At 36.5% G+C, this 13,280-nt stretch overlaps 1 protein-coding gene across 2 annotated transcripts in view; it reads right to left on the bottom strand.

Annotated features, from left to right (window-relative positions):
- Positions 1–13,280, bottom strand: part of LOC107082764 (transmembrane protein C15orf27-like) — a 46,459-nt gene that overhangs the window by 15,387 nt on the left and 17,792 nt on the right. For both annotated transcript variants that reach the window (XM_015371601.1, XM_015371600.1), the window contains exons 4-6: positions 3,396–3,550; positions 1,881–1,954; positions 234–290 (exon numbers count right to left, since the gene is read on the bottom strand). In XM_015371601.1, the coding sequence (XP_015227087.1) occupies positions 234–290; positions 1,881–1,954; positions 3,396–3,550 (286 nt within the window). The remainder of the gene's footprint in view (positions 1–233; positions 291–1,880; positions 1,955–3,395; positions 3,551–13,280) is intronic.

Below are 13,280 nucleotides of genomic sequence, written 5' to 3'. Positions count from 1 at the left end.
AGCATCATGCTTTGAGTTGCAGACTACCGGTACGGTCTATTTGGCATTGTCAGAACAGTCTGCTAAACTTTACCAAAATTAGGTGCACAGTAATTGTTGCAGTTGTTATGGCAATGAGTTTTTATAGTGTTTGTGTTTTTGTAATGTTTTGTGTTGGTAAAGTAAATAAATAAATAACAAATAGAGCTGTATTATTATAAAAAAAAATCTTTTGCTGTTGAACCAGTACTAACCTCCACTTTGTTTTCAATGTAATCCCAGATCCCGAGCACTACAATTCTAAAGACAGTCTAAGGAAGACAAAAATAGACAAGTCAGGGAGAATTCTGCCATGTTTCAAGGTTATTTTTGATCTTTTCAGTCTTTTGAGTTATCATCCCACCAAAAAACCTTTGTGAAAGTTGATCTAACCTGTATTCTTTTTAAAATATCTGTTTCCCAAATGAAATGGAGCAATAACTAAAGTCGTGGCTATATACCGTACTGGCCCAAATATAAGATGATTTTTTTTTTGCGAAGTGAAAATGTGAGGTAATCTTATAATTGGGGTCTAACCAATCTCACAGGCCGACTGTTTTCTGGGGTAGCTACATGAACGCAACAGTAGAGGGCGCAAGTTTTTTTTTTTTGTAAAGCCAGTGACCTCACTGTGGCTGGGGTCCCCTTTCTATCACAAGAGAGAAAAAGTGACAATGATGGAGATTCACTGCCAAGAACGGAGTGGATCAAAAGTCCGACAAGTTTGCAGACGTATGAGGTCGGGTTATGATGCCACTTTCTAAAATAATGGTGGTCAAACCAGCGGAGGCATCAAGCAACTGTCAGACAGCAAAGAAAAATGGAGTTATAGAGTGCAATGTCAGAAGAGGGCACGTTAAAAAGACCAGAAAAATGCAAAAAGCTAAAGAAATGCTTATAAAAGAAATTGCAGGGCTGCAAGGTGAGAGTAGGAGTGACAGCAAGCGCAGCGAGGCAGAGGACGTCTGAGAGTAAAAGTCTTCTGCAGGTTTTTGAGACATTCCTTGAGCAAAGTTCAGATTGCATTCAAGGTGAAGTGTTGCAAGATTTCAATTAAGTGTTATTACTGTTTTTTTTTTTTACTTTTTATAATTTAATTGTACATATCTTTTCATGCAACATTAATAACAAATTGTTAGCAATTCAATATAAAATAGTTCCTTAAAATATTTTTTTTCTTTCTTTTTGGTCTTTTTATTCTGTTCCTAAAAACTGGTCCTGGAAAGAGTGGGTTGTCTTGTAATCAGGGTCATCCTATATTCGGGTCAGTACGGTAATATCTGAAGAAGTTGGATATGGTCGAACAGAATACATAAAGCTACCCAAAAAAAACAAAATACCCTAAAAAGTGAATATACAAATACAAAGGGATTGCACACCAGCCCTAATGTTAAAGGTATAGTGGAGGATGTTCTTTTTGAAGGTGGATCATCAAAATAAGTGGTCCTCCTAGGTTTCAATCATTCTGGTGATATGTTTACGTAAGACCGTCCTACGTGCTTGTCCCCATTTTCACTTACCGCTGGCGACTCTGACATAGTGGAAAATTGCAAATCTTCTTTTCGAACGTAAGCTTGTATGAGCGATGCAGACAGCAACTTTTAAACAGGGGGTGCACACATACAAATGAGCTTGTGCATGCTCTTGCACGCTTTAGAGCGGGTACAGGGTTGTGCATGTGCATTTTTTTTTTTTTTTTTTTTGTGAAGAGGACGGGTTTTTTTTTGTTTTTTTTTTGCGAAAATACTCCACTATACCTTTAAGGTTCAATCAGATGCATCCCCTGGAGACACGGTAAATACATGTAGAAAGCTGATAATGAATCAAAATTAAGCTCTTATTTTATTTAAGATGTGTCTTACCTCTGAAAAAAACAGCGACAGAATGATAAGGCTGATCCAGTGAATAACGGTGGCGAATTGGAATGCACTGGAAACTGCAGGAGAAACCACAGTATACAAACCTTAAAATGCTAATTACATTTCTATATTATGTCGTAACCCAAGCAGAGCAAACATGCATTCCTGTCAGAATAACTTTAAAGAAGGGATTTTCCACTTGTTTTAATGTTATCTGAGTGCTCATCTGTTAACTTGCAGCCCCAATAAAAACGTATTACTGCACATATTCTTTTTTCTTAACTTGCTGAAGTGGCAGGAAAGAAATAAAATTACAATAGATCAAGAGAGACTGAAATCCTACAGTCTCTGCTTTTAGACTTTATTCAGGGGCTGGATGCTGGCCAGTAATCAATGGAGATGTATGCTGGCAGTCGCTGACAAGAGACTTTGTTCATTATCACCTCACTCCAGGAGTCTACATCACAATTATTTAGCATCCAGCTCCAACAGCTCCGCTGTCAGACAGGCAACAGAATCAAAACTGGTTTTATATAATAGTGGAAACACCAAATTAGATCAACTAACATAATCATCATAGCCCCACTGTTTGACATTAAATTAGACAAAACCTTTCCTATTTCAAGTCAGTCCAATATTTTATTTGCTAATTGTTGGAATTATAAGAGAGATTTCTTTTAGAGAATTCTGAATTCCGTTCTTTAAAATTAGAAGTTAATTTGTGCAAAAACTAAATTGACTTTAAATAATTCAGAAAAAAATCAGTGATTGAAGGGTGAGCCTTGCTCCTGATAATCAGTCTGCTTCATAGCATGGCAAGGAATTATGCTGAACCAATTACACTGTGCCATTTATATACATAAGAATTTGATTAAATAACATTAAAGGATGACACCAAAGAAAGCCAAACTTTTTCCGCATACAGCTGTAGGGGCAATACATAGAACAACTCGAAGTCTTGAAATGCCACCTCTTTACTTGGTTTTTTATTTATTTATCTATTTTAATCTATTTCTGCCATTTAGATACTGAAAATGAACTTTACTTTGTTTGTTTGTTTAGTAATTGTTTACTGTTGAGAACAGCAAAGTGTTTCTCCTACATCAATATAGATGATAGCAATACCGGTACTTAAAAAACAAAACAAACAAACAAAAACAAAACAAAAAATATATATATATTATATATATATATATATATATATATATCAATTAGGTAGAAGGAAGAGTCTATGTGTTTTTTGTTTTTCTACAGTATACATTTTTTTTTTTTTGGTTTGGTGTATTTTTGGGGGCAGGGGGTGTCAGTCCACAAAAATGTAGCTTTGCAGGAAATGAGAGGATGAATTCATCCAGGACATTAAAGTTGAATTTCCAATGCATCAGTCTTGCTAGTGCTTAGAACTGCAGTGAATGCCTCCTAGGTATTTTATCAATGAGGGGAAATATGTACAAACAACAAATATTACCTTAAAAAAGCAAGAACTTACAAATCAAATTTGAGAAATCACATGCTTACATTGTAATAGTTTGGTGTCTATGAGCAACTCCAAAGACAGAAAAAGCACCACCAGAATAACGCAGGCCACCAGCACACAGTTAAAGCCAGCGCTGAGCAGGCAGACCTGCCACAGAGCCACTCGACGCCCACAGCAAGGCTTCAGCCAGTTGGACCTAGGAGAAAAGGAAAGATAGGGGGGTGGGCACATAAACAAAAAAATAAATAAATAAAACATCACCAGCATGTTACATCTTGTTTGAGTAAACTGAATATTAAAAAAAAGATAATAAATAAGTCAAACTGAATCTCAAAGATTACAAACTAAAGATTCTGCACGCTATTCAAACTTTAATCTAAAAATACATATATGTTATTATAGAAACCCTTCTGTTTAAACAAGCTGTTGTTTTAGAGCCTTAGATTGAATTTCCAGATATGTCCAAGAGAGGGTGTCAGTTTACACTCATGAAAGGTGAAGTCTATTCAAATCAATGCAAGGTTAGGGGCGAACTGAGATCCGAGACAGCACTGACAGAGAGAGGGACAATGAGGCTCTGTGAAACACTATTTTCACTATCTGCACTGTGACCAGAATAATGATGGACTTCTCTTTACATGGCAATGAAGGGAGTCCCTGTAGAAGATGCTGCTAAGAAGGAGGGGTCTTCTGCTCTGCACAAAATGTGGCTTAAGACAGAAGACAGACTATGTGATATAAAAGGGAGGAAACCAACATGCAAATTGCTTTAAAATGACAAATTAGAAAATAACAGTTTTAATAATTTCAATAATTTTGTGTTAATTGTGATATTCATCCTTTTTTTTTTTTTTGTATTCTTCTTTATTAATATGGCAGTTATTAAAGAAGGAAGCTATTAAAGTGTCTGGCAAAAATGTATGAATGCTCTTTTGAAATACAACGTTGCTCTTACTGACTTGTCCATATCAGATACAAAGGCCAGCATCCGGAGCTGAGAAAAACAATGCCTCTTTTCCAGATTTCCAGCTGGAATGGAAAGTTGGCTCTGCCTGCTACCTTTCCAATCTCCCCATGCTCTGGCATGGAAGAGGCAGACTTTGGCAGAGCTTTCCCCTCCTCTGATCATGTCTTCATTCCCTGGCATGTTGCTAATATGAGCTGCAGCGATGGCAAAGTAGCTCAGTCATCACTGCAGCCTCAAAAATTGTTTTACACCACACATCATTGAGCATTTTGAAGTTTTATTCCAAATAATGGTAAAAATAGAATCGTTTTATTTGATGCTGAAGTTACAATTCAAATATGTCTCAGCCTTTGAAATGATCTAATCAGCAATACATTTTTATCAATTCATAAAAAAAAGTATCCTTTACCAAAAAAAGTAATTTAACCATCAAACACAAATGTATGGGGACTAGATGGTGCGTTTCTAAAGACGAGGATCTATATCTTGCAACTGTATAGTTGGAAGGCTATAATATCTTTTGCTTTTTTTTTGTTCTGTTTTATTGTTTCTTTTTTATTCTTGCCTTAAATTTAGCACATAAAAAAGTCTTGCAGCCATTTCAGAAACTGATGGGGTAGTGGTGCACCGAATCTCAGCGTTCTTGCATTAGCTGGCACTAGCACCTCTGGGACAGGCACATGAAGGCTGACTTCGGAGTGCAAAATAAAGCAGTCTGGACTATATCACATGCCTCTGTGATATTTTAAAAAAAAAAAACAAAAAAAAAAAACAAAAAAAAAAATCAATGAATAAATAAACAGCATGATTAACAAAGGATCACAACATTACAATGCACCAGCATATTTGATTTATTAAGTATATATAAGTATAGTGGAGGATTTTCTTTTTGTGGGTGGATCATCAAATAGTGGTCCTCCTAATTGTCAATTATCATTCTGGTGACATCATCCCCATTTTTACCCACCGGTGTTGAGTCTGATATAGTGGAAAAATTTAAAATCTTCTTTTGTAAAGTAAACTTGTATGAGTGATGCAAACAGATAACTTTTAGACAGAGTGTGTACGAGGAGAAATGGGCTCGTGCACGCTCTTGCATATGTTTAATAGATATTCCGTCTCGGGAGGGTGTACAGGGTTGTGCATGTGCATTTTTGAGGAGTGGAGAGCAGAGTCTGTTAAAAAATTTGCAAACTCCTCCTTTACTTTAAATGCATAAATAATGCTTAAAGAGACATTATGTAAGTTTTTACTGAAAAACATCTTTAAAATTGCATTTTTATTTGACCCTTTATAACCAAGCATTTGATTAGCAGACTAATACCTTGGTAGTTTAGAGCAGATTAACCTATAAACCTCTGAACTATTTTCCCTGAATTTACTACGGGTCAGAAGTTCCGACTCTGTTCTGTGGATGAGATCAACAAAATAGCTAACAACGTATTTAAGCTCAATAACAACCAAGTTCCATTAAAAGCCAATTTAGCTGCAAGCTAAACAAGCTCTCAGAATTAAACTTTATATGCAGCACAAAAAATAAGCACCGACCATTATTCTGAATCTGTGCGTTCTTGCTTAATTTGTTGCTAGATGTGGCTGATCCCACTACCAGCAAGTGAAACATGTAATTTATCATGAGCCTATTTAAAGCATGAGATAAAAAGCAATTGCTCTGACCACCCCTTCCTTATACTCCCACAGACACACCTACCTTGAGTGCAACCTCAATACTGCTTTTAAACTGAGCTTAGGTTGTTTTTTTAATATATTTTTAGGATCCCCAAATGGGACTGTATTATAAAGTCAAGCCTTTCCGTCCACTTTACATTCTTTAAATAGTTATGTGCATCGACAGGTGGACACAATTATCAGTTTTTCTCAGTGTTGGTCAGACTTACTGCTGCATTTCCGGCAAACGACAGAGGATGATCAAAATACTGGACTTCTGTTGGTCGGTTTGAATAAGGTTTAGGGTTAGCTCTGTCCCTTGTGTTCATCATCCTCTCAGATCTTTATTTAGCTTGCAGAAATTCATCATCAGTTAACACCTATGACAGCAGCATGACTTTAGTGTTGCACTGTTTTTTGGTCAGCTCTTATCATCTGACAACCTTTAAAATGTGCAGAAAATGTAATAGTCATCCATTCTGATGCTAGGAGGCATTTTGCCCTCAAGATTTAAATGACACATGATGAATAAAACACGGATTGTATGTGGAGTATAACAATTCTAACTTAGGACAGTTATTGTGCACAGCTTGACTAAATTAGTAACTTGGATTTTAAATTATTATGGGGCTTATTACACAGTTGGCATTCTTTACTGTTATTTGCTGGAAATTACTTAGCAATCCTGAGTTACCTATTTTTTTACAAATAAATGCTGATTCAGGTCTGTATGCCTAGGGTTTCATAAATCTATAACCAGAGAACTGTCTGAAAGGTATAAAATCCACATTTTAGGTTGGTCAGAGAATGTTTGGAAATATAGTGTATATTGAATAGTAATTAGCATAACTAATGGAGTTCCTATGTCCTCATTTTTAAAATATCTGGATGTTTAAATGCATTAGTATGAAATTAATTCAAAATGTTGCACTTAACAAATAACTCCCAGGACCTTTATTAATGACCAAATGGCTTAATCCAAAAGAGGATGTTTGAAATTGACTTTGAACAAATCTAAGATAAATGTTTCATCAGATTAGATGTTTCCAGGCATTCACTATTAGTATTGATCATCACAGACTTACACTAAATGCCGATTGGCATGGACCCAGGCTGGAAAGGAGGATTTCTCAAACCATTTACAGTACATTTCAGATGCACTTTAACACAAAATTGTTCAAAATGTTTCATGGGTGGCTGAGAATTATGCTTTTAATCAAAACATAACAATTAGCTGAGCCAGGGGGGAACCCTCTAGAAAGCATAATTGCAAAATCCAAGATTTTAGCATATTCTTTTGTACATTAAAAAAAAAAACAGTGGGAATTATAAAAAAAACTGTGCATTGCAATCTCATAACTATTTTGCAACTTAAAAAAGCATAGCAGTTACATTATATTTGTATATTTCTATATCAAAGAATTACTAAACACACCGAGACAGAAGGATGCCCATAAGGTGAGGCAGATGTCAGATATTCTGAACTACATGCCAACCTTTACAAGATGAGGATGAAATTTTCCTTGTGACATCCCTGACCTACTTTTCCAAAGAGAGTGATAGAACGGATCTTTTTCTCTCCTTTTTGTCCCCTGAAAAAAAAATATCACCAAGTTTTCAGCTATTATTTTTTCTATTATACTCATTATATTAAGTAACAGAAACAGCAACAGCTGTAAGAATGCTATTCTATGTGTTCTAAATATATGTGAATATGGACCTTCCCAAAGAATATGTCGTCATTTAAATGCTGATAAACTATGCAACAGAATGTTTTTTGCAGAAGTGCAGACTTTCAGCTATTTATAAATATGGTACTCATAAAAATAACTTCTGTAAATTTGCCTGACAGTGCATTAAAACATGACAAAACTATTCATTAATCAAGCAATCCCCTTGAATGCAAGTTTAAAAATGCAAAAAAAGAGGTCACTGTGTAAGCAAAAACTAGAAAATTGTGTCACTGAACCAATTTCAGCACAGAATCGTGCCTTTTTATTTCCAATATAGAATTTTGGACCTTTGGCACAAAGCTGGTAGGTGATATGGGAGAGAGGACTTTTTTTATTTCCTGCTGCTTCGTACAAATTTAGATTAACCATCTGGTGTTGGTGCCTAATCATGGACTCCTTGCACATTTGGACCAGTCACACCAACATATGCTTCTGTTTCAGCGCCTGGCAGCCACACATCCGTCACTAGGATGGGATGTGACATCACTCCACTGCTCAGGTGCTAACTTGTAATTTTAATCAGCCACACAAGGTGGATTAATGAGCTAGTTTGGCAACTTGAAAAGAAAATTAACCAAACTTAGACTGTAAATATTGTGTTAATCCAAATTCCCTATTTTCAGACAGTAAGGCAATGTTGCTAATCTGGTCCTTTTTGCAATTAAAGAATCCTACCATGGATTCGTTAGGGAGAGAAACTAAACAAAGTACACTTATATGATAGAATAGTTCAACCAAAATGGAAAATTCAGTGCTTGCCAACACTTTCTTTCTAGCCATGCTGAATGTTGGCTATTTTACATAGAGGAGTGAACCAAATGTTTAGGCTGTATATCTGCAAAGCTAGTAAAGACAAGATCTAAAATATATGCAGCCATAAAAATCAAGAATCAATCTCAGTATGCACATGCTACACACACAATTTAAAAAGGAAAGTAGATGTCCTTACAGAAGGCCCTACAAAACTGTACAAAAGAAACCACCTTCAAGAGGAAAAAAGCTTTTAATATTTAGTACTGTTTTCTTTAAGACCTAGAAGAAAACCTACACAGATGATAGTTTGTAGTATTTCCTTAAAGCGCAGCTGTGCTGAAACACTCTTTTGCCCCATTCACAGCACCCATCTGAAACCGATCTGTGCCGAGTTCGGACAGAGCTTGGATCAGTTAACCGTGTAAAGCCTGGTTCTTAAGACCATTTACACATCCAGGTAGCATGGTTCCCTGCCTTACATCGACGGTCCACGATACTGCAGCTGTCAAGGTGGGAATTACACAAACAAAATTGGATAATTGGATAGTGCCCTCCTCCTAAATTTCATTGAGGGCCTTGGTCTCTGCATCATCACAGGTTGCACCACGTTCTTTTGATGCCATTTATTGTTAATAGTCTGAGAAGAAGTTCATGTTGTGAACAGGTGAAGAGATCTGTGAATTGCAAAGCCAGATATGCCAGAAAACCTACAAAATGAGTCAGCTGACTGTAAGTAGGAGATGACCCGATCTACTCATACACCCTTTCATATCAGAGAACCGAGCCACAGCTAAACCGTACTGAGCCCTGCTGATAAACTAATACTAGATTTAGGGCGGTTTGTTTGTGTCTGGCTAGGTCCAGTTCAGTTGCGCTCCATTTACACTAAACAGTTATCTTGGTTACTGTGCTCAGACCATTCTCAGTACGGTTTCAAAAGGGTAGTGTAAATGGGGCTTATAACGGACTGGTGGTTTATTTGATTGTAAGCCGGTTTGAATATGCATGTGTGTCATCTTGTTGAACCCATCTGAGCTGTCCTTCCTCTCCTAAGCAATGCAGTCGTGACCCTATAAAAGTCTGTGAGCAGCTGAGTAGAGAGTACAGCAGATTTCAGCTTCCTGAGAAAGATGACATTGTCATGGATGGCAACGACGACCACAGCTAATCATCGGCCAAACCTACCAGATGATTTGTAGTTCCCACAAGGACAGGAATAAGCAGTCTGCCTCCTAATCAAATGAGAGCAGCCGTTATATTCTTAAGTGGTATGCTCCGACAAAGTTACATCTAATTGTTGCCATATAAACCATAACATAAACCACAAAGACCTAAAAGAGGAAAAATGTGGAAGTTTTTTTTTTTTTTTTTTCAGGATCAGTTTGTGTGTATTATGTTGAAGTAAGCAGAGCCCAGTTTATATCAGGTAAAGTTAATGGCTACTCTTTGATATAATCAGAAATCCTGGATTTCAAAGATCATCTTGTTGATCTTTGAAAGTAAAAATTTGAAGTGTTGATGTACTGCTCTGTAGTAGGAAGATAAATGTTAACCAAGCCCAGGGACTGCTTTAAGAAATGCTTAAGTAGTGGAGTGGAGTGATAAGTGGTTCGGTTTCTGTTGTTTCCATCATGAATCTGCCTGCTGAAGTTGCACTGTGAAAATGGTGTTCTGTATTCTGAATCATGCGTCCTTGTCTGCATGTATTCAATGTACACACAATAAATAACCTGATAGTGGTTGTTTGTGTGTTAAGCAAGAAGGATGGCTTTACTTCAATTTTCCTTGCACTATAGTAGCTAATTTCTCATTGCAATTGAATAACTATACAAGGATCTGTGAGCTAATTGTTAATTGTTATACAGTACATTTCATTGACTTTATAAAGTAAATATTATAAAGTAAATTAACATTGGCTACAATTTTAGGTACTTGTCTAGTGATGTATTTGAGAGATATATATCTCTGACTATGCTGCAAGTACAAAGGAGAAAACAAAAGGATGGTTCAGCCAAATCTGCCTAATCAAAATGACCGAATCAGGATTGTGGAAGTGATCACTGTAAAGGAAAAACTTACAAGCAATCTTCGATTAAAGGGATATAGGCTGGATAAACAGAGGCACACTGGGTACTGTAAATAAAGTTGAATGAATACTAAATGTCTTTATGTAAAATGCTGTGATAGGGCTTAAGAGTTTTTTTTGTGTGCATTTTCTCGGTTTTCTTTATTATCACCTGTAAACAAAAGGAGTCTTAGCGGATGTCCACATCCAGCCCAGCTTGTTTCTCTCTGACTCAGCACTGACAGTGGTGATAAAACTTACAAACACACAGCGCATGAAGGCAGCAATGGGTTAGATAAGTACAAAATCACAATGATTGTTTTTAAATAAATACAGCTAGAAGTGATCTACTGTCTCTCTCAGTGAAATATATTATGTGTAAGAAGACTCACACATGCATTGTTGTCAAGGTGATTCCAAAAAAGTAAAAAAAAAAAAAAAAAACAATCCACAGGACTTTGTTTACAAGTTTTAAGACATTTAGCTTCCAATCAGGAAGCTTTTTCAATTCAAAATTACAGAAATAGCGTTGAGTTTGAGGCTTTATAGAGTGGCCCAAAAACAAAGCCTTGTTTTGGCTTAGAAAACATGCAAATAGAAAAAGCTTCCCTGATGGGAAGCAAAACGTCTTCAAACTTGGAATCAAAGTCCAGTCAATTGTTTTGTTTTATTTTTACTTTTTTGGAATGACTATGACCTGGATGACTGAGAATGTTCCCCAGCATATTGTCAAGGTCATCCAAGCACCTGTCTTTGATGGAAATGGACAGGTATGCTGGGGGCCTGAAATGTTTATGGAAGCAGTAGAATACACAAATGACTGTAGCGTGACATGGAGGAAGAAAATCATGTAGGGAAGTAAAGTAATTGCTGAGAGAAGTACAGTACTTATGTGTCTAAAAACCAAAACAAGTACAAAAATAACACTTTACCAAAAAAGCGGAAGAGCCGAAAAACAAAACAGAAACAGCTTAACAACCAAGAGGTGAGTAGGTGAACATGAAAGTGCTGAACACATGCCGATTCCACCTTGGTCCTTCCAGGGTTTTTGCTAGACAGGAAGATGGATGGACCCCACTCTATTAATAACTACACCTCACTTACCATTGCGCCAAAACTGCTAACACTGCAGCTGCCCCCTGATGCTACCTAAAACAACCACCTCCCAAATGTCGCCCACTTTTCTTCTGATCGGAACATTCTGTTTAGCAACACAGTGAATGTGTGCTGAAAATTTGCAACCCATCCACCACCCTGCAACCTTTCACCCATTAATACATGGATCTGAATGGCATGGATCACTTTCTGGAGCCTAATGCTTTGGTACTGAGTGGTATTCAGTGTGATAAGGCTGACTGCATGAGTCTGCAAGGAAAAAAGTAAAGTTTGTGAAGAAGCAAGAAATCAGAGAACAAAATGGCAAACACAGAGAGGTGTTGAATAAAATAAAAATAAAAATAAAAACATTTTAAATATGCAGAGGCATCAGTAAAGGACTACCATTGTTCCTAATGAGGTGTGACAGCCCAGTTTAAACTGGAATATGAAGTGAACCATGATTACAGAGGATTAGATAACAGCCACTATAGTCAGCGTAGTTAGAAAGCTTTTCAGGCCTGGCCTTGTTTCCATGCATCTCATTCTTTGTGTGTAAATCCTCTTAGTGCTGCGTTTCTGTTCACACATAAAAATATACATGTTTGAAGGAGAGACAGGGGGAGCAGAAGAGTAAATGGCTACTAAGAGAAGCGAGGGCAACAAATGCATAACCACAAGGTCAGCTCCGCCTCCCTTAATGTTGCAGCCTAGGATATGTAAACATGTCAGACAGAAGCTATTTCACATCACAGCAGCAGATTCAAGTATTTTTTCTGGATTACTTCTCCCAAGTGGTGTAAAAAGTACACACATTTGTTACTTAAGTAGAAGTATAGATACTGCAGTTTAAAAACATTCTGGTAAAAGTTAAAGTATCAACTTGACATCTTTACTCAAGCAAAAATGAAAAAGTATGTGCTCCAAAAACTACGTAAAGTATAAAAGTATAAAGTAACCTTTAAAAAAAACAGCCAGAATTGAAAGCTCAATTTTTCGACTATTATATATGTATATATATATATATATATACTATGATAAGGGAGGTTTCCGTCTCCATCTGCCGATACGCTCTCGCCTGTCTCCGACTATTCAGTCATTTCAACATCTTTTTCTGAATCCAACATTGTAGCATGGCATAGACAATTCGCGTTTGCAGTTTGAAGAACACCTGCTTTGCTTCTGATTATTTACTTTGGCGTCAGCACAAATTTGACAAATAGCTCACTAATGAGTGTTTGCGTTATACGACTCATCCAATTACAATAGTTTTCACTAGATGTGGATGGAGCCATTGATCTGCATTGGATGGCGCACATGACGAGAAATAAATACTTATAAACATTAAATCAAAGTGAAGAGTAACGAGTAGAATTTGTTTGAAAAAAATTTAAGGAATAGAAAGTACAGATACTTGTGTGATAATGTAAGGAGAAGAAGTAGGAAGAAAAATAAGTATGGAGTAAAGTATAGATACTTAATAAGTGTACTTAAGTACAGTCGAGAAGTGTTTGTTCTTCATTACTTGACACCTCTGCTTCTCCCACATGCTACTTCTTATAAATGGTACAAGTTATTTAGAAAATATGGCTGTTTTTTTTGTTTGTTTGTTGCTGTTTTGTTTTTTTTTTTCTCTTTTCACGCA

The sequence above is a fragment of the Cyprinodon variegatus genome, unplaced genomic scaffold, assembly GCF_000732505.1.
Source record: "Cyprinodon variegatus isolate N-32 unplaced genomic scaffold, C_variegatus-1.0 Scaffold61, whole genome shotgun sequence".
Taxonomy (NCBI): domain Eukaryota; kingdom Metazoa; phylum Chordata; class Actinopteri; order Cyprinodontiformes; family Cyprinodontidae; genus Cyprinodon; species Cyprinodon variegatus.
Note: the sequence above shows the minus strand (reverse complement) of the source record. Positions and strands in the feature narration are given on the sequence as shown.